General features: G+C 36.1%; 3 protein-coding genes across 3 annotated transcripts; 1 reads left to right on the forward strand and 2 right to left on the reverse strand.

Moving 5' to 3' along the window:
• Window positions 1-1332: 1332 nt before the first annotated feature.
• On the reverse strand, window positions 1333-2257 carry LOC129808754 (vacuolar protein sorting-associated protein 29). The gene is made up of 2 exons (XM_055858585.1): window positions 2006-2257; window positions 1333-1917 (listed from the first exon to the last, which is right to left on the reverse strand). Exons 1-2 carry the CDS (start codon window positions 2006-2008, stop codon window positions 1372-1374), a joined length of 549 nt encoding a protein of 182 aa, XP_055714560.1. The 5' UTR covers window positions 2009-2257; the 3' UTR covers window positions 1333-1371.
• A 6688-nt stretch (window positions 2258-8945) lies between these two features.
• LOC129808757 (UV excision repair protein RAD23 homolog B) lies at window positions 8946-18853 on the forward strand. The gene is made up of 3 exons (XM_055858587.1): window positions 8946-10122; window positions 17984-18466; window positions 18544-18853. Exons 1-3 carry the CDS (start codon window positions 9403-9405, stop codon window positions 18637-18639), a joined length of 1299 nt encoding a protein of 432 aa, XP_055714562.1. The 5' UTR covers window positions 8946-9402; the 3' UTR covers window positions 18640-18853.
• Window positions 18841-22154, reverse strand: LOC129808756 (NADH-ubiquinone oxidoreductase 49 kDa subunit-like). Its single transcript, XM_055858586.1, has 3 exons — window positions 21950-22154; window positions 21088-21884; window positions 18841-19415 (listed from the first exon to the last, which is right to left on the reverse strand). Exons 1-3 carry the CDS (start codon window positions 22021-22023, stop codon window positions 18907-18909), a joined length of 1380 nt encoding a protein of 459 aa, XP_055714561.1. The 5' UTR covers window positions 22024-22154; the 3' UTR covers window positions 18841-18906.
• Window positions 22155-22495: the final 341 nt, after the last annotated feature.

Consider the following 22495-nt stretch of genomic DNA (forward strand, 5'->3'; position numbering starts at 1 on the left):
AAACGTTCTCAGACTCAAAATGAGATTTTCTTGGTGGAAATTGATGAAAATCCCCTTCAAAATTTCCCTTTGAAGAATGTTTCAAGAAACCTTCTTCCACGTTTTATAGAAAAATTCTCCATAAATCGATTTTCCAACCGATTTTGATAAATGAGGGTTCTTTGGAAAGCTGAGAAGATTCTATTCAAAATATTCTAAGACCCCAAATAAGCTTTTCTTTGTGGAAATTGTCTAAAAGTCCCTTTAAATCCCTCCTCTGTGGAATGTTTCAAGAGAACTTCTGCAATGTTTCACTGAGAAATTCACCATAAATCCATTTCTACACCGATTTTGATGATTTGGGTAGTTTTGGAAAGCCAACAAGATTCTCTTCAAAATATTTTAAGACCCCAAATGAGCTGTTCTTGGTGGAAATTGCCCAAAAATCCCTCTAAAATCCCCCTTTGTGGAATGTTTCACAGAATCTTCTCCCACGTTTTATAAAAAAAATTCTCCATAAATCCATTTCTCAATCGATTTTGATGATTGAAGGCTTTCTGGAAAGCCGATAAGATTTGCCGCAAAACGTTCTCAGACCCAAAATGAGCTTTTCTTGGTGGAAATTGCCGAAAAGTCCCTCTAAATTCCCCCTCTGTGGAATGTTGCAAGAGACCTTCTTCCACGTTTCGTTGAAAAATTCTCCATAAATTTACTTCTTAACCGATTTTGATGATTGAGGGCTTTTTGGAAAGCCGACAAGATTCTCAGCAAAACGTTTTAAGACCCCAAATGAGCTTTTCTTAGTGGAAATTGCCCAAAAATCCCTCTAAAATCCCCCTTTGTGGAATGTTTCAAAGAACCTTCTTCCACGTTTTATAGAAAAATTCTCCATAAATCAATTTTCCAACCGATTTTGATGATCAAGGACTTTTTGGATAGCTGAGAAGATTTCCTGCAAAACGTTCTAAGACCCCAAATGAGCTTTTCTTGGTGGAAATTGCCGAAAACTCCCTCTAAATTCCTCCTATGTGGAATGTTGCAAGAGACCTTCTTCCACGTTTCGTTGAAAAATTCTCCATAAATTTATTTCTTAACCGATTTTGATGATTGAGGCCTTTTTGGAAAGCCGACAAGATTTGCAGCAAAACGTTCTAAGACACAAAATGGGGTTTTCTTAGTGGAAATGGCTGAAAATCCCCTTCAAAGTTTCCCTTTGAAGAATGTTTCAAGGAATCTTCCACGTTTCATAGAAAAACTCCCCATAAATTTATTTCCCAACCGATTTTGATGATTAAGGGTTTTTTGGAAAGCCGAGGAGATTCTCTTGGATTTCAAAAAGAAAAACTGCCAAAATTCAGCTAAGAGATGTTGCAATATTTATTTATTTCTTTTTCAATTTTTCTTGTACTCAATCCGTTCAACTTTAACTTCGTCCCCAATCAATTGATAGACATAGGTGACTACTGTAGCACTCTGAATGTCCATTAGGACAAATGATGGTGTAGCCTTGGCACTGGTAGCACTGAAGGCTCCTGTAGCTGATCCTGGATTAATATAGAAGCGACTTTCGTGTTCGTAAGCCTCAAATTTATGGGTATGACCGGAAATGAGAATGTCCACATTGAGTTGACGCTGAAGGAATGCCAATGCCTCTGGATCACCCCATGGCATCACTTTGTGCCCATGCGTTAGACCAATCCGGAATTGTCCAACGGTTACTACTTTGTGATCCGGATACATTTGACCATCATCGAAATCCCCGCGGACGATATGAACATCACTGGCCAGGGTCTTAAGGTAATCGTATGAATCACGGGTACAGAGATTCCCTGTGCACAGGATATGATGGATTCGTCCGGGTACTAGTAACTTCTTGAATTTACTCGGTAACGTACTGCACCGATGGGGAATGTGCAAATCCCCAAGAACCAACACCAACTGCAACAATAAATCCCTATCTTACAAAATCCACCCACAATTTTCTACCTTTTCTTCAACAAAAAGAATAAATAAATAAATAACTTACCATCCTTTTCAAAAAAAAAACAAAAACCTTTAAGATAGTAAACGCTTTAGAGAGATAGCCTACTCAGTTAAGGCATCAAATATCTATTTATTTATTTATTTTAAATTGTCATCAAAAGCTTACAAATATCTCTCTCTTTTCAGATGATAAGGTTTTACAATATATAAACTATTTCTTGGCAAAATATAAAATAAATAAACAATCTGACACAGTGACGTAAGCGATAGTACAACAAATTTAAGGGTGATACATTGGATGAAACGTATGAAACTTTCACAGTGATATGGTCAATCACGGAGCAATATCGTTCAAGGAGAACCCGGAGAAACTAATTCGAAAACAAAACCGTTTTTGATGATTTTAAGAAATTTGGATACAAGAGCGTAGAGAGAGGGGAACAGGGGGCTGTTGCAAAAGCTTGAGGTTTCCAAAACGGTTAAAATCATCAAAATCGGAATGAAAATGGATTTTTGGTTTAAACTTTTGCAGAGGACTTATTGAGAACGTGGAAAAGAAAACTTTGGTGAGACTTTTCACCAATTTCCCCAAAGAAGACCAAGTTTTCTTCTCATCTAGTACTTTGAAGAATCTATTTAGCTTTCAAAAACCGTTAAAATCATCAAAATCGGAGTGAAAATGGATTTTCGGGTGGAACCTTGCCGAAGGCTTAGTGGAAGTGACTCAAATGAAGAATTTCCAGACACTTTTCGTCAATTTCTCCAAAGAAAACCTTGTCTTCTTGTTAGACAGTCTTCTGGGGAAACCCATTATCTTTCCAAAACCGTTAAAATCATCAAAATCGGAGTGAAAATGGATTTTTGGGTAGAAACTTGCAAAAGGCTTGCTGGAAATGACTCAAATGAAGATTTTCCAGACACTTTTCACCAATTTCCCCAAAGAAAACCTACTTTTCTCTTTAGGTACTCTTCTGGGAAATCTCACTGGCTTTCCAAAACCGTCAAAATCATCAAAATCGGAGTGAAAATGGATTTTTTGTAAATATTTAGGTGAAACCTTGCAAAAGGCTTGCTGTAAATGATTCAAATGAAAATTTAGGGACGCTTTTAACCAATTTCCTCAAAGAAAACATAGTTTTCTTTTTAGCTGGTATTCTGGTAAATCCTTTTGGCTTTCCAAAACCGTCAAAATCATCAAAATCGGAGTGAAAATGGATTTTTTGTAAATATTTAGGTGAAACCTTGCAGAAGGCTTGCTGGAAATGACTCAAATGAAAACTTTAGGGACGCTTTTAACCAATTTACTCAAAGAAAACATAGTTTTCTTTTTAGCTGGTATTCTGGGAAATCCTTTTGGCTTTCCAAAACCGTCAAAATCATCAAAATCGGAGTGAAAATGGATTTTTTGTAAATATTTAGGTGAAACCTTGCAAAAGGCTTGCTGTAAATGATTCAAATGAAAACTTTAGGGACGCTTTTAACCAATTTACTCAAAGAAAACATAGTTTTCTTTTTAGCTGGTATTCTGGGAAATCCTTTTGGCTTTCCAAAACCGTCAAAATCATCAAAATCGGAGTGAAAATGGATTTTTTGTAAATATTTAGGTGAAACCTTGCAGAAGGCTTGCTGAAAATGACTCAAATGAAGACTTTCCAGACACTTTTCACCAATTTCCACAAAGAAAACCTACTTTTCTTATTAGCTACTCTTTTGGGGAATCCTCTGAACTTTCTAGAACCGTCAAAATCATCAAAATCGGAGTGAAAATGGATTTTTTGTAAATATTTAGGTGAAACCTTGCAGAAGGCTTGCTGTAAATGACTCAAATGAAGACTTTCCAGACACTTTTCACCAATTTCCCCAAAGAAAACCTACTTTTCTTATTAGCTATTTTTTTGGGGAATCCTCTGAACTTTCTAGAACCGTCAAAATCATCAAAATCGGATTAAAAATGGATTTTTGGCAAAAACTTTTGCAGAGGACTTTGTGAGAATATGGAAAAGGAAAATTTGCAGACACTTTTCACCAATTTCCCCCAAAGAAAACTTAGTCTCCTTGTGAAATAGTCTTCTGGAGAATATCATTAGCTTTCCAAAACCGTTAAAATCATCAAAATCGGAGTAAAAATGAACTTTTTTATGAATTTTTGGGTAGAACCTTGCAAATGGCTTGCTGGAAGTGACTCAAATGAAGAATTTCCAGGCACTTTTCACCAATTTCCCCAAAGAAACCCTAGTTTTCTTTTTATCTAGTCTTCTGACGAATCATATTAGCTTTCCAAAACCGTCAAAATCATCAAAATCGGTTTGAAATTCATTGAAAAGTCAGAACATCAGTAAAACATTCTTTTGAAGCTCATTTGAAATATTTCTCAAAAGGATAACTTTGTATCTACTTTTGGACATTTTCTTCTAAGAAAACCAGTTTTTTTTGTCTTTAAAGGTCTTTTGGGAAATTTTCTTGTCTTTCCAAAACCGTGGTGTTTATCAAAATCGGATAAAAAATGGATTTTTAGTGAATTTTTCTCTGAAACCTTGCAAAAAAAAGGTTGTGCAAAGAAGATCAAAAGTGAAACTTCCAAGTGGCTTTTGGGGAATTTTCACCAAGAAAAACCTTCTTGGTGTATTAGAACTTTCTAGAGAGAAACTCTTTGGCTTTCTAAATCCGTTGGAATTGATTGAAATGGCAGATTTGGGGGAAATCAATGCCGTTTTGAAGTTTTTATTGGTATATCCTTTCTATTTGTATTTTATTGTTGACTTGTACTGTGTCTCCTTTTTATTCCGAGGCAAGGACACGATTCAGGGGTTTTCAGTCTTCTAACCTTGTCCTAGGTCTACCTAGGTCTGTACTTAACAATACTAGAGATTCGATACTATTCTATTCTATTCTATTCTGCAGTTGTATCTTTTTCTGGTCTTTAGTCCTTGACCTGATTCCCTGTTCTTTGGTGTTTCTATTTACAACAAAAATAAATAAAATAAAATAAGGAAATTGATTATCAAGTGCCATGACAACGGTTTTCGAGGGACCTGAGTGAGTTAAATCGATCAGAAGTGAAGTGGAGTTGAGTTAAAGAAAAAAAGGATGTGCGAAAAGGCTATTTCGTGTGGTCTTGACCATCTCCGGAGTATCCTTCAGGTGGAAAGTGATCATCGTGATGCTGCCAGGAATCGATGCATGGAATTGAGTCAGCAAATGGATCAATTTGATGGAATAACAGAGGAAAATCGTCGTCAACCTCAGTCTCAGGTGGATCCTTTGATTGAGAAACAGGCAGCTACCAATAGTGCCCTAACGGCTCAAGTAGCAGCTACCCGGGATCAATTGGATGCCCTATCCCGGTCCTTTCGAAACATCGAAGTGTGCAGCAAGGAATGTGATCTAAATATGAGAGATCTCATTGTTGACTATGCCTGTATCACAAAAAGTGAACTACTGAGAGAGGTTAAACGTTTTGAACGGATGCAAATTGACTTGAAGAGTAACATTGATCGACTCCAATTTCGACTTGATTGTGAATCAAAGCAGTATTACAGTCTTTTGGATCAATTTCAGAAGCTCCAAATTGAATTGTACTATCTGCAGAATCTTGGCGATAAATACTCCTTCAGGACATTCTTTATGCACTAAGGAAAAACAGCAATTTTCCACGGCTCAATTTGACCATTTTTAATTGTGTTTTCTTTTTCTCTATGTTTAAAGTTTGACAAAATAGTATTAAAAACAAAATGAAAGAATTTTTTGGGCATTTATGACATTTATATTCGACTTTGTGTCCTGACTCCTTTATTTCGTAACAAAATGGCGACAGTAATTCAAGAAGGTGACCCCTATAACAAATGGGAACAGAATGGGAATGACAGATGGAAAAATCTATAGAATTTCTGCTTTGGGACTCTCCACAATTTTTCGAAAACCCAGCTAAGTTCACTTCCTCGTGATGCTCGTCAAATTGAAAATTTATTTTTTTACATTTTTCTACATGGTAAAAAAAATTAACACTATTATAGTGTGTAATCTTACACACTACAATATTTGAAAAAAGTGTTTAATTAAAAAATGTTGAATTTTAAAGTTGTTGAATTTTTTTGTTTAATTTTAAAATTGTTTAATTTAAAATTTGTTGATTTTTTCTTGTTTAATTCAAAATTTGTTTAATTTTGAATGTTTTAACATTTTAAAAGTACAAAAGATGCATTGTTCACAGAAAAAATATGTTTTTTTTTTATTTTCTTCATTCAACTTTTATATTACATTTTGACACACTTCTTTCCATATTTTTCGTTCCAACTGTTGGATGTTTTTTTTTTTTTTAATATGTATCGCTAGAAAAATTCCAGTGTAGAAGCAGAGGAACCACTACTAAAGGAAAAAGACGTTTTTTCATTTGAATCTGGCAACACTAAAAAAAGTGGCTGATGATGCATTTATTTTTTTTACTGTTTTTAGCATTTTCTCTTATTCTTGGGGAATTCTTCTTGCCTAATTTTGTTGAAAGTGGTCTAATAAATATTAAAAAAATGCAATAATTGTGATAAATTTGTGACACTTGCAGGGTTTTTTTTTTTAGACCAAAAGACAGTTCGTTAACGAACACTGATAGAAAATTGGAATTTTTTTTGTGTTTTTTTATAATTTTTTTATTCTTTTCTGTCTTTACAAAGGATAAAAAGGATTTTTTCCAGTCAGTGACACTTCTGTGATGAAATAGAATAAATTACAGTGTCCAACGGGCTTCCAAACAGCACACAGATTATCTGAAAGTGTACCTAGAACTTCTAGGGCCTCTTACTGATAAGATAGAATGCCAAAATGACTAAAAAGAAGTCCTCAAGAGTCCCAAAACAGATGACAAATATGGTCTGTATCCTATCTTTTACATGGCAACTTTCATACTAAAAAAAAAACACAAGAAAAAGTAGTAAAAATAACAGAATTTTCTCATAATTCTCTTCACTGGCCAATTGTTTAATAATTTTTAATGAATTTATTACGGAAATTTGCTTCCTTTCGTGCAAAATTACGTGAAAACATCAACACAAAGGGCACCGTCTGCCATCTTTTGATAACTGAACCGTCTTGGTACATTTCTTCGAGTAAAGCAAGCACTTTTTCCATACGTTTTTCATTGGATTTTCCACGGACAATTCACAAAATAAATATTCACAAATGCTTCCGAAACTCACCAATTTTCTTTTCCAATTTACAAATCACCGATATTCTGCATATTTTTCATAATATTCCACGAAGATTGAAATGTTGCAAAAGTCGCTGAGCGACTAAAGGTTTAGCCCAGTTCCCAAGGGTCTCAAAACCTTAAACAGCAAACGATTTTATGGATTTTTCAAAATGTAATAGGTCATTTGCCCTTAATAATCCAACCCTAAGTCAACATTTTCCAAAAGATCTTGACTAATAAGATATTAGAGAAGTTAAGCCATATGGCTAAGTCTTAGGTCTGAAGCCCGTATTAGTTTATTTTTCCTATCAAATCACGCCTTTTAACCAATTCTGAATCACTAAATTAATTCTAAAAACTATTTTCTTTATGCCAACATCAATTTTTATTGAAATTTCATTAATTGAACTTCACAAATTGGCTTTAAAAAGCAATATCGGCGACGTTTTTTTCCAAATCCTGGCGACTATCACTACAAAAGCAGAAAAACTACTTTTTCCTTATATGTTGGTTCCTCTGGTACAAGCAATCTCTGTGGGAAAGCATTCATTGGAAATGTAATTATCTCGTTATCCGAACGTCGGATGACCACCAAATTTTTACCAGTTGCAGATCTCAGTCCCAGGAATAACATATCTCTCGGAGTAATATAATTCTAAGTCGACTTAGAATAATATAGAATGGAGCCGTCGATATCTGGTTCTATTATAACCACACCGCACTTGCGCCTCATTTTGGAAACGTCCTAGACTAGACTACAACTCTCTAAACCTTGATTAACTTGCACAATGCCGTTTTTGAGAAAAATGAGTTTAAATTTTGATGCTATCGCAGCGCCACTTGTGGTCAGAATCTCACCTAATAAATGTAAAAATATATTTTTGGGATTTTTAATAGTTGTCCTGATTATATTGTTCATCATATTAAATAAATTATTGATTTCTAGATATGAGAAGTGCATGGGAGTGCAGGAAGTGCTGGAAGTATTGCAACATTTTGGAGATTGTTGCGAAATTTTGGAAGTGCAATTAACTCTCGCAAATCTGGCTCTTTTAAGATCGGACTACTTTTTAATTCGGGCAGCAGTTAAATTTGAAGAAAAAAAAATTGTTGATATTTTTCAAATTTGGTTATGATTATCAAATGAATCAAATATGCGTAAAATTAGCATGGTTTATCTTTTAGTTTTGATGTGATTTTGCATTATTAAAGTATTTTCATGATATTTTAATATATTTGAGTACGTAAACTCAATAATGTGTATTCAGATGAATAAAAATTTGTTGCATTTCAAAGAGTTTGTAGCCCGAATTTGAGAGAGTCTACTGTACTAGTTTAATTTTCAAGTGTAAGTTGAATTTTACAGCAATAATCGTTTGAAATTTCAACTTTTTCTTCTAATATTACTACAATTATTGGTTTATTATCGGGAATTCAACTAGAAAAATTCATCTTGTTTTTACTGTGTAGCGTTATATAGTCTGCCAAATTCGAAATTAGATAGAGATGACTTTATTTTCTGGTACTCCCACTTCCAAACACTTCCGGACGCTTCATTTTCAGCTGTACACCACTTCCAACCCTTCTAACTCAAATATCTTCTGCTTGTTTGTTACTGATTTTCCAAATTACCTTGAAATTGAATTGAATTGCATTGAAGAAAAAAGCCTTAATTATCCTTGAATAATCCTTGTGTATTTAAAATTTATTTTTCTACATTTTATTCTACGTGAAAATTGCACGTAGAAATAATGCTTGAAAAGTTGGCTGCAATGTTTTGGAAAAATGTCTGTGGACAGCTGAAGTTGAAAAACCGCATTGTCATGTCAAATTGACATTTTGTGCAATTTTGACAGCAGCGTGACTCGGCTAAAAAATGGCGATGATGTGTATTTGTGCTGAGAGAAATTTGGACAAAAAAAGAGGTTAATGTAGCATGAATAGACAGAAATTGTGATTGTTACAAGTGTTGTATTTGCCCAGTGAGACAAGTACATTAGCGGAAATTGGGCAGGAAGTGTGCGCTAAAAGAAGGAAAAAGGACAGGAAAAGAGGAATAGAAGGGCCGCATTCTCGGACGTGTTGGGATTCTTTGACAGCCAAGAAGCCGCGTGGACTTTCCTTTTTAATTATTTTATTCGTTTCTGGCTTTTGCTTTTGGCACTGTGTGGCATTGGAAATTGTTCTTCTGTGTAGGAAGAAAGGAGAGAGAGTGGAAATTAATTTGTCCGGATAAATTTTTTCATTGGCAATCAATCATGTCAACGATTCTGATTACCATTAAGACGCTTCAGCAACAAACTTTTCAAATTGAATTCGATGTAACGCAAACGGTGCGTCAGCTAAAGGATAAAATTGAGGAGGAACGTGGTAAGGATTATCCGGCAGATGGTCAATTGTTGATTTATGGTGGTGTTATGCTGGAAAATAGTCGAACTGTAGCATCGTACAATGTTGAAGAGAGAAAATTTGTGGTGCTAATGCTCCAGAAGCAACGTCCGAAGGATCCAACACCAAATCCATCAACAGCAACCGGCAGTGATGTCACAACGACTGATTCAACATCAGCTGAATTGACAAAGGAAGCAGCCAAAATGTCCATTGGACATCAATCTGATGCATCCGATGTGCCAATTGATGATGCCACCGCCCCAGGGCAGCAGCACCAACAACAACAACAACAACAACCAACACCATCGGATGCAACATCATCATCAGGATCACCATTGACAGCTCAACAGGCGGCAGAATCGCGCCTCCTGATGGGTGATGAATACAATAAAATGGTGGATAATCTGGTTGAAATGGGATACAGCCTAAGTGAGGTGCATAAGGCCTTGCAGGCCAGCTACAATAATCCCGAAAGGGCTGTAGAGTATCTGGTTTCGGGGATACCAGAGGATGCAGCTGGGGTCCTTGAGGGCAGTATTGGTGGTGCTGATGACGAAACTCAGGGTGTTTCTGGTGATTTTATTCGGGTAAGTTGTGTAGTCTTCCTAAAAATTATCCTGTATTTTTTGATCCAGGAGCCTCTCGATATTACACTTGTCCATACAATTTGGCACAGAGCCAGTCTCAAGACTATTGGCAAGTTTTTTCCTTTCTGATATACACAAAATCTTGTATTTTCGAGACATAGGGTGAAGTCTACACTTATAGATGTAATACACACTTATGGACAACCTGCAAGAATCTTAAGTTCTTAAGTAAAACAGATTTCGAAAAATTATAAAATTATTAGTTTATATTGTAATTAACATTTTTTTTTTACTTTTAGAAATCTGTTTAATGTAATAACTCAAGATTTTTGTATTATCCATAACCGTGTAAACAGACGGAATTCCCACGGGAAAGTGTTAAATTTGCTATACTATCGCCCTCTACAAAAGTGCAAGAAACTGCCCGAACGCGTCCAAATATTTTGAATTTCAAATGGTAATTTTCCGTTGGAGAGAGAAATATTCAATTTTGTGAAATGGTTTTTCATCTCTAAGCCATCGAGAATCATTGAATTATTCATCAAGGATGTTTTTTGCAGGATGTATATTCTAGTTACTATACTTTGAGACAAAATATTCAGCAAGATTGTCTGAAGATGCGATCGGTATTGAAAATATTTCTTAAAAAAACAAGCAACATACAAAATTCTAGTCCAGAAGCTTTAATTAAAACTAGAATCACAATTATTTTATAGAAACTATCATAAGATACGTTAACTTATGTGTTTCTGCTTCATATATCCATTTCTATCTTTTATATACATACAATTCCTGTATAATATTGCGAAATTTTATTAAAAAATTTATTTTATGCGCTTCAGGGACTTACTTTGAGGTATTCTTCTAAAATTTAAATAATATTGAGATGAAATATTAAATATTTAACAAAAATACTTTTAAAAAAGTAACATTTTGTATTGCAATTTGATCAACTTCATTGAAAATCAACTGCAATAATGCCCAAAATGGCAAAAAGCTATCTCACTCGAGATAGCTTTTTGCTTCCGGAAAATTCCGAAAATTTAATTTGGAGTGTTTTTGAGCAAATAATGTATGAAAAAACTTGAAAGATCTACTATAGTAATGTAAAAATTGATTTTAAAAGCAAATCTGAAAACGAATAAAGATGTTATAATAAATTGTGGAAATTTTTTTTAGTGTTTCTGGATTGAATAAAATATTCATCATAACGTTTTAGAGGAGCTTTAAATTATTGGAAAACAAGATTCAAAACATTTTTCTCAATAAGTCTCATTATTTAAAAAAAAAAAACTGTAAAGAATATAATAATTTAAATTAAGAAATACCAAGAGTAGTAAAACTTGTTGAAGTTTAGTAATTAGAGGTATAGCCAGAACCATATAAACTATTTATTAACTTATTATTTTAAAGACTTTGTCATAATAATAATAACTTAGTATAAAAGACAACGCGTAAGTTGTGAAATAAAATATTTGAAGCAGAAAATTTTAAATACGCAAGAATTTTATGTTAAATTATTTAATCTCCATATTCTAAAAGACTCTTACCATTCGAAACAAAAATATAAACTACAATTAATCAATAGGTCCTATCAGCAAATATATCCAAAGCCAGTCGTTGATTTATCAATTCCCATACTGAATCAGAGGCATGACATTTCCTATGCAATAATGAAATAGTAAAAAAAATCAACCGAAAATTCCAAATTGGCAACCTAGGGTAGAGTCAGTACTTTCCGCCACCATTAAGCTTTAGGGGGGCCTCGTAAGGTGTGATATTTTTGTCAGACTAAAATGAATTTTTGTATAAAGATACTTTGAAGCAATATCTATCTACATATTCAGGATACGTCTCGAGAATTTTAGAGAATCTCATTGAAAAATATGCATTTTCTCCAATTATACTTGTTTCAGTACTTTTCGCCACCTGTTTTAAAACGAATTTCAATTAATTAAGAGACGTAATTAACGTATTGGGATATTAGAACAGATCATATCGTCGGTTCCGAAGAAGACTATTGTATATCTGCTTACGGTAGTATAAAAAGATGGTATCATTGGATGCAGAAATCCTAGATCTATATCTCCACAAAATTTTATTTTGATTAAGATATTCCTGCAAAAGTTACTAAAAAAAAAAACTAAAAATAATTCGGAGCATTTTTCGAACCTATTCCAAACAATATTATTGTAAAATGAGTAACAATAGTATTAGTATTCACCGGAAAATATTTAATCTTTAATTATCGTAAAATAGTTTACAATACTCTAATCTGTAAAAGAAAATTAATTGAGAAATTTGAGGTATTGTAACTCATTTTACAAAAGGAAAAATCAGGAAAATTTGCGACTTACAATAGTTCTGCGTGGAAATTTTAAAAATATGAGTAAAATTCGAGTGTTTGCATGGCAATACTATTGTAAACAAGATGTTATAAATTTAACGCGAAGTCAATAGTCAATTTGCTACTATCAAAATAGTCAAAAAAAAATTTTTTTTTTGAAGCAAATTTATATGTAAAAATTAATTAAATTTGACCATGTAATATTTATAATTTCACAAAAAATAATAGATATTGATTAAGATATTTCTGCAAAAGTTACAAGAAAAAAAAACTTAAAATCACCGTGCCCAATTATTGAGTTTTTTGCCCACAATTTCGCTATAATTAATTTAAAAGTAGTGTTAACTAGAAGATATTCAATGCGTAAGTATGATTAAATAGTTTCAAAAGCTGAAAGTATACTAATTTCAGTGAAATTAATGAAAATAAATTTTAGCTGTCAAACTTTAAATATCTTTCCTGTAAAGTTTACATTTTGGACTTACAATTAATTATGATTTCCGAGCGGGGAAATCAGAATGATATGATACACATCCAGAAATATTGAGAATTAAGTTTTTTAGGGCCGATTTTCGATTTTTTGAAAAAACTGTAAGGGGTTATGATATGAATAATATGACTTGACTTAACTAATTGTCTTCTTCGGAACCGACGATCTATCCAAACCGGAGATATTGCGTACTACGGACGGACGGCCGGACCCGAAATTGCCGGCTTATGGTTTTCGACATCAGGGATGTTCAAAACATTATACCCTGTGAATTAGCAGCTCGATCGGAGCACTTTGAGGAAATCCGAGGATTACAATAGGTGTCATTAGAAGGAATCACACCTACAATCAATGCAATCGGTTGCTGTTTAACCCAATCCTTACCATGGTATTATACATCATACGTAAATTGAGTGATTTTAGATAAATTTTATTCCTAGGCAATTGTTATCCTAATTGCTGTCAGGAATGGATTTTTAATTCTTCAATTACTTGGAAAAAAAAATTCGAGCAAGGTAATGCTAAATTTTTTGTTCAAAATGGCGGACGGAAAATACGAGATCCTGTCGAATTTGTTAAAATTGGCCTCTTTCCTCTTTCCTGATTTGAATTCTAGTTGCCAATTTGTTTTCTTAGATAGTTACTCTATCTAAATCAAAAGAGTTTGTTATTAATTATTGTACAGAATTTAAATTCAGTGACCGTTAAGACGTGTGTTTGACAAGGGCTCCCTGCGCCCCCATATTTCATCTATTAATCTTATTAACATTCTGTCTCAAGTATTTCTGGTACATTGACTGAATGGGTTACGGTTTTGAGACCCTCGGGAACTAGGCTAAAGGTAAAGGATCTGCCCAAACTATCATACACTGAGGATTTAGGATCAAGGAGTAGCCTTTTCAGCGTAAATTTCTATTAAATGTGCATACTTTGATCGCTTGAAGACTTCTTAAGTGCAATATTCAATTCAATTTCAATTCAATTCATTTATTCATCACAAAAAATAGGGTATTTCCCTCTTACAAAGGAGAATGGTCAAAACTATATGGGCGCCGGTCACGGAATCGCCACAAACGAGAGTAGGCGCATTTTGTAGGTACTGATATAAGATTGAAAAATTACCGGGACCCAGGACCATAAACGCTGGGAGTCCTTGTAAAAATGCCTTTATCCTTTCGATAAATCACTATTTTGACAATGAATTACGCAAGAACGGCTAAAGTGATCTTGATGAAATTCGGTATAGGGTCAGTGTATGACTTAAAGTTTTTATCCATGCATACCACCCCCTCCCCCCACCCTCCATTCTGATAGCTCTCATACAAAATGGGGACATTTTACCTTATAACTCCTTTCTAAGAGGAGGTAGAAAGCTAAAATTCGACAAGGGAACAAAGCTTGGGGAATACTTTTAAACCATGTACAATATCTCCCTCCTCTGTCCCCCTTTCTGGTAGCCCTCATACAAAATGAGAGCATTTCACCTTATAACTCCTTTCTGAGAAAAGATAGAAAGTTGAAATACAGCATGGTAACAAGGCTTAAAGACTACTTTTTAACCATACTGCCCAAACTCTTCGTCCATCACCCCTTCTGGTAGCCTCCATACAAAATAAGACTATTTTACCTTATAACTTCTTTCTAAGAGGAGGCAGAAAGCTGTAATTTGACTAGATGTCTATAAATGCATATAAAATCTAGAAAATTATTGTTAACGTTATTAGTTATTCATTTTTTTCATTCTTTTACAAACAAACTACTTCTTCTCAGAAAAGAGGTCAAAATGTTCTCATTTTGTATAAGATTACTAGAAGGGGTGGTGGAGGAGCGGGTTAACATGCATGGTTGAAAAGTCTTCTATAAGTATTGTTCCCTTGTTGAATATCAGCTTTCTACATCCTCTTAGAAAGGAGTTATAAGGTAAAGTGCCCCCATTTTGTATGGGGGCTACCAGAACGGAGGGTGGAGGGAGGGGGTGGTATGCATAAATAAAAAATTTAAAACATACACTGACCCTATACCGAATTTCATCAAGATCATTTTAGCGGTTCTTGAATAATTCGTAGTCAAAACAACAATTTTTCGGAAGGATAAAGGCCTTTTTTACAAGGACTCCCAGCATTTATCGTCCTGGGTCCCGGCATTTTTCTCAACCTTATATCAATATCTTCAAAAAGCGTCTACTCTAATCTTTGTATGAAGATGAACCAGCGCCCATTACTTTTGATCATTCTTCATCATTCTAAAAAATAGTTTTTATGCTCTAGAACTGTTCCTCCATGGTTTAGAACATTGATCCCAGAACAAAAGTTGTTACCTATACTAATGTCTATCCAATGACATAGGTCCCGATCGTGGCGATTCCGGGACCGGATTTGACCATTCTCCTTTGTGGCAGATGAAAGATAAAAAAAAAATGCAAAAAAAACAAAAAAAAAAATTAGTGAAAGAAAAAAAAAGATTTAGGAAGAATAATAAAAAATGAGTTAAAAAAAGAAAAGAAAAATTGTTAAGATTCATAGAGCTACTCAGATGAGTTCAGGAAGTGCTCCCTTATAGCAGCAACCGATCGTCTCGTAAGAGGAGGAAGGGAGTTGTACAGGTAGACTCCCCTAACAAAGAGAGTGCGACGGAATGTCTCACTAACAGATTTCGGCACAATGAGCCCCCTCAACCTGGCCGAACCACCGTCCGTCAAGAGGGCCGCTAGATATTCAGGGCACCGCGACACAAGAAGCCGACAAATGAACGTGAGGGCTCGCATTTGCAAATGTGAAGGTAGGTCACACCCGACAAACACATCCCTATACGAGGAAATGTGGTCACGAGGTTTAAGCCAACAGATATACCTGATACAGTTGTTGAAGGTCACCGAGAGTCTGCGCATCGATTCTGCATCCGCTAAAAAAAAAACAGCTCGGCCCCATAATTGAAAAAAGGGAGCAAAAGTGCTCTGGCCAAAAGCAGTCGTGTGTCACGGGGTGTGATGTCCCGGTAGCGCCTAAGCGTATAAAGAGAGTAATTGACCTTACGGCAAATAGAAGACACATGATCTGACCAAGAGAGGTTTTTATTGAAGATGACTCCTAAGTTTTTGACCTGCTCACAAAAAGGAATAACTTCACCATGAAGAATCAGAGGATAAGGAGTAATGTGAACAGATTTTTTAGAAATGAGAATAGCCTGCGACTTTTTAGGGTTTAGAAGTAATCCATTGATCATCAATTTTTGAGAGATTCTCATTCATTCTGAGGGGTCACCCTCAACATAAATTTGGAGGTCATCCGCATAAAGGTGATAAGAACAGCTGCGCAGGACAGAGGGCAAATCATTAATGAAAAGAGAAAAAAGAAGAGGCCCAAGGATAGAACCTTGAGCAATGCCATTGCACAAGAAGGCAGGGGGAGACACTTCGTCTCGAAAGTTCACAACTTGAGATCGACCATTAAGATATGAATTGAAAAGGGTGACTGCAGATGAAGAGAACCCGAAAAAGTTGAAAAGTTTATAACAGACCAGATCATGCGGAAGGCTATCAAAGGCTTTCGTAAAGTCAAGCAGTACCAATATGACAAAACGTTTTCGGTCAATGGCTGCCGAGATATCATGACTAACTTTTAAGAGAGCTGACACAGTGCTGTGACCCTTTCGGAAGCCCAATTGTAAATCACATAGCATCTTGCCATCCTCCAAATATTGAGTCAACTGCTCATGCAGTAGAAACTCAAAAACCTTTGATAAAACCGGAAGCAAGCTAATTGGCCTGTAATCAGAAGGTCATTTAGGGTTAGAAATCTTTGGAATGGGAACAACTAATTGAAGTAGTTATTATGTGGTTAAAAATATCTGTGAGCACTGAAATAATCACCGGGAGTAGAATTTTTATGAAAACAAGGGAAATCCCATCACACCCCATGGCATTCGACCTCACTCGGGAAACAGCATTCACTACGTCATCCTGAGACACGCAGGTAAAGCTGAAACCCTCCCAGGGCGGGTCGGGAAAAGAAGAACAAGGCACAGAAGAGCCAAGAGTGGAGGATGAAAAAAATTGATTTAGCTCAGCTGCACCAACGGCCCCATCGGCTACTGAGCCAACGGTCGGTCGCAGGCCAAGCCTCTTTACATTATCCCAGAGCTTTCTGGATGGGAGCTGGGGATTCAGATTTTTATGGAAATGCGATTTTTTTAGCCCTCCTTATCAACCCACCTACCCTGTTCCGCAACTTTTTAAAGTTCTCATGGTCAGAGACAGAAGCAGTTTGTTTCCACTTCTTGTACGCAGAATCTCGGCGTTTAATCTGAGAGAGGATCTCATCAGTAATCCAGGGAGTTTTCAAATCCCGAATAAGGACACGTTTCCGAGGAACAACCCTAATGAACAGGTCATTCAAAATGTCGGCAAAGATAGATACCTTATTAGAAGAGCAGGAGGCCTCGGCAAGAGGAGCCCAATTAGTCTCAGATGCTGCGGATAAGGCCAGCGCCTGGTCGCACTTTGAAAGATCGGGAACAACCTTGTATCGATTTTTAGGTCTAGGCAACCGAAAGTTGTAAGAGCCAAAGACCAAGTCGTGATCAGAAATACCAGGCAATGGTTTTTGACCACAATGCAACAACCTTGGCTGAAAATCAAGGGTTTTTTCGTACAGTAAGGAGCACTCTGATCTTTTCTTTACTCCAAACTTAATGTATTTTTGCGATATTGCGTACCATTACTCTCCATGTTTTTTCATCCAATTGATATTTCGTCACACAGGAAAATAGTTAAATTGAAGCTTTTTATTTTCACTAAATGTAATTTCACTAGACCTCATGAATTTAGAAGATCAGCCTGATCCTTCAAATTTTGGGCTGATCCGTGAGTGTATCGATACCAATCCTCATTTTTCGGGCTAATCCCTATGCCGATCCCTGTGTCTATTTTAGGCTTTAGGTGTGAAGTCCGTTGAAAGATGAGCTCTGGATTTAAATAGGTACTTACTGGAGGAATTCATTTGTTGTTTTGTGGTTTTTGTTGTAAGGTTCCACACAATACACCACGAGACGGTCGAAGTGATCCACTGGACTTCCTCAGGCAACAGCCCCAATTCCACCAAATGCGTTACCTGATTCAGCAGAATCCCAGCTTCCTGCACGCCCTGCTCCAGCAAGTTGGTCAGTCCAATCCGGCACTTTTGCGTTTGATATCGGAAAATCAGGAGACATTTGTAAATATGCTGAATGAACCCTATGACCCGGACAATCATCCGGCAGCCACAATGGCACCCGGTGTACTCCAATCGGGCGGTGGCACAACCACTGACACGGCTCCAACGGATGAAAGATCACAGCCACAGGGCGGAGAGGGCGGAGGAGGAGGAGTTGCTGGTGATTCAGAGGAGACTGGCAGCGGCGGAGGAGGAGGAGGAGCAGGAGAGGCAGCTGCTAATGCTCCAGCAATTGCCAATCCATCTGATGCCAATCCATACAATCTCACTCCGGAAGATGTTGCTGCCATCGAAAGAGTATTTTCTTCTTCTTTTTCAAATCGTAAAGATTTATTACTAAAAATATTTAATATTCTTTTTATTATTTGTTCCAGCTGAAGGAATTAGGATTCTCGGAGCAAGAAGTCATTGAAGCGTATTTGGCGTGTGGAAAAAATGAAAATGTTGCAGCCAATTTTCTTTTCTCCTAATATAACTCTCGAGACACAATCAACATGATTAAAAAAAAAAAAAACAATCTACTTTTTTCTTTTCTCATTTCTCTTTTTTTTTCACAATATTGCTGAAGTAATTTTTCATTCTCAAATTATTTGTTCTATCAAAAACAAAAACAAAAAAAAAAAGAAATGAATTAAACAAAAACAAAACAGACTTGAAGAGAGAAATAAATATTTGATTAATTAATTTTTCCGTTTTTTATTTGACTACTTTTTTTTTAACAATGTAAAAGGGATTTTTTAGCGATCAACTTCACCAAAGACAATGTCAAGGGTACCAATGATGGCAACAATATCAGCTAGAAGATGCTTCCGGCCAATATGATCCAAAGCAGCCAAATGAGCAAATCCAGGTGCTTTTATTTTGCACCTATACGGTCGACTATCACCATCTGACACCAGGTAGACACCAAATTCACCTTTAGGTGCTTCAACGGCTGTATAAGTGGCACCAGGTGGCACTTGATAGCCCTGCGTGAAGAGTTTAAAATGGTGAATAAGGGCTTCCATACTGGTCTTCATTTCAGCCCGGGATGGTGGAACGACTTTGGCATCATCCGTACGAACTTCACCGGGTGGCATTTGATTCAGGCACTGCTCAATTATCCTCAGGGACTGACGCATTTCCTCCACACGGCACAAATACCGATCATAGCAGTCACCCTTTGTGCCAATTGGTACATCAAATTCAACAAGATCGTAAGCATCGTACGGTTGACTCTTTCTCAAATCCCATTTTATTCCAGAACCTTACGAATAACAAGAAAAAAACATCATATTGTTAAAATTGTCATAAATATAATCAAAATTCTAATGAATATAGTCATAATTGTCATAAATATAGTCAAAACTGTCATATGGCATAAAAAGATAAAAAAAATGAGGTCCATTCGCAAAATACTCCTAAAGTGTCTGTCCTAGAATTGTATCTAGACTATGTACTTTCCAAAAAGTGACATAAGTTCGCTGTGGCTAAAATAAAACTGGTGATATGAGGGGTCACAGGAAATTAAAACTGCCATAACTCCGGTTCTACTCGACCGATTTTGACAATTAAGGGTGCAAATGAAAGGTCTCGCAGAGCACAACAACTTTTTAGAACATTTGAACTCTGTGGGACCGACAACAGGAGCGCCACAGTCAATTCAAAACGAAATATCTCACACGAAATTTAAAACGCCATATCTCCGGTTCTACTTGACCGATTTTGACAATTAAGGGTGCAAATGAAAGGTCTCGCAGAGCACAACAACTTTTTATAACATTTGAACTTTGTGGGGCCGACAACAGGGGCGCCACAGTCAATTCAAAATGAAATATCTCACACGAAATTTAAAACGCCATATCTCCGGTTCTACTTGACCGATTTTAACAACTATAAGTGTCAAAATGAAAGGCCTCGCAGAGCACTATAACTGTCTAGAAAATTTGAACTTCATAAGAACAACGCTAAGGGAGCCACAGTCGAAAAACAACTTTCATTACACATAATCTCAATTAACTCGACAAGTGCTTAACCGATTTTAATGATTGGGGGCTTTTTGGAAAGCTAATACGATTCCCAGTAAAACGTTCTAAGACCCCAAATGAGCTTTTCCTGATGAAAATTGCTCAAAATCTCCTTCAAAATTTCCCTGGTGAAGAATGTTTCAAAGAATCTTCCACCACGTTTCATAGAAAAATTCTCCATAAATCCATTTCTACACCGATTTTGATGACTAAAGGCTTTTTGGAAAGCTGACAAGATTCTCTGTAAAACGTTCTAAGAAGCCAAATGGGCTTTCCCTGATGGAAATTGTCTAAAAGTCCCACTTAAATTTCCCTTTCAAGAATGTTTCAAGAGACGTTCTGCAATGTTTCACTAAGAAAATCTCCATAAATTCATTTCTCCCCCGATTTTTATGATTAAGGGCTTTTTGGAAAGCTAATGAAATTCTCAGCAAATCGTTCTAATATGCCAAATGGGCTTTTTTTGCTGTAAATTGTCTAAAAGTCCCACTGAATTTTCCCTTTCAAGAATGTTTCAAGAGACGTTCTGCAATGTTTCACTGAGAAAATCGCCATAAATCCATTTCTACATCGATTTTGATGACTAAAGGCTTTTTGGAAAGCCGACAAGATTCTCCGTAAAACGTTCTAAGGCTCCTAATGGGCTTTTCTTGATGGAAATTGTCTAAAAGTCCCCTTGAAGTTTTCCTTTCAAGAGACCTTCTACAATGTTTCATTGAGAAAATCCCAATAAATCCATTTTCCAACCGATTTTGATGATTAAGGGCTTTTTGGAAACCTAAGAAGATTCTCTTCAAAACGTTCTAAGACCCCAAATGGGCTTTTTTTGGTGGAAATTGCTAAAAATCCCCTTCAAACTTTCCATTTCGTGGGAATCAGTAAAAAAAAGGGATAGGGCTATTGGATACTAACCTCTAAGCATGACTCCACTGAAGCCCCAATTGAGTGCCTCTTCAGCAGTAACAATGCCAATATCAACAGTTCTCTGGACCCAAATACGATTTGTCGTCAGGACATCTTCAACTTCATCCAATCTCTCACCAAATTTCGATGCAAATTCCCAAATATCATCCATAAGTCCCAATGGCATATCCAAGGATACCCCACCGGGACGAATGTAGGCAGCATGCATACGGGCACCAGATACTCTCTCATAGAATTCCATCATCTTCTCACGTTCCTCAAAGAGCCAGAAAAATGGTGTTAGTGCACCAATGTCAAGGGCATGAGTACCAACGGCCATGATGTGATTCAGGATTCTTGTGATCTCCCCAAAAAGTGTCCTGATGTACTTAGCACGCAATGGTACATCGATATTTAGTAATTTTTCTACAGCAAGTGAATAGCATTGTTCATTGCACATCATTGAAACATAATCCAAACGATCAAAATAGGGAAGTGCCTGAGTGTACGTTTTGTATTCAATTAATTTCTCCGTACCACGATGAAGGAGTCCAATATGAGGATCAGCCCTAACAACAGTTTCACCCTCGAGTTCAAGGACCAAACGCAAAACACCGTGAGCTGCCGGATGTTGGGGCCCAAAATTCAATGTAATATTCTTGACATTCTTCTCAACAGGTGCCAATTTGGCATTCCACGGAGGTAATTTCCATGTCTTAAATACCTGTTCCGGATACATTATTGGACCTTCAAATTGTTTCATAAATTCCGGATCCGGAGACCATTTTGCAGCTCCACGGCGTTGTCTTCAAAAAGAAAAAGTAATAAAAAAAGATCTTCCGGAGCAAATTGATACTCCTTCCTTCCTTACCCATTGAAACAGGAAATACTGGCCAGGAGCTTGGGAGTGTGGAAGAGACGCTTCCACGCCTGAATTTGGGCCATTTTTCACACACAAAAACTCCGATTTTCCTCTTTTCCGAACGAGAAAAAGCACTCACTTGTCACGTTTCATAACAACAAATGACAACTTTTCATATCTCGAACCCTATAGCAAATGGCGATGGAGATTCCAATGGATTTCCACAAGACATTTCTGCCATGTCCGTGGATTTAACCACTTAAAATTTGACAGAGGAAATGTTCCATGAATCGACGAATATTTCCACAAAAATCCACAGAGAATTTCATGAGGTTTCCAAAATAAAAATTTAAACAAAAGAAACCCAATTTCTTTCAATTTTCTATCAATTTTCAATCAATTTTCCCAAAGGAAAACCTCATTTGGCCTTTTGCTGTCTTCTGGGGAATTTTCTCAGCTTTTCAATAAGACAAAAATAATCAAAATCGGATTTAAAATGGATTTTTGGTGAATTTTTGAACAAAAGAAAGAAACTCTCAATTTTCTATCAATTTT

Source organism: Phlebotomus papatasi, chromosome 5, assembly GCF_024763615.1.
Source record: "Phlebotomus papatasi isolate M1 chromosome 5, Ppap_2.1, whole genome shotgun sequence".
Lineage (NCBI taxonomy): Eukaryota > Metazoa > Arthropoda > Insecta > Diptera > Psychodidae > Phlebotomus > Phlebotomus papatasi.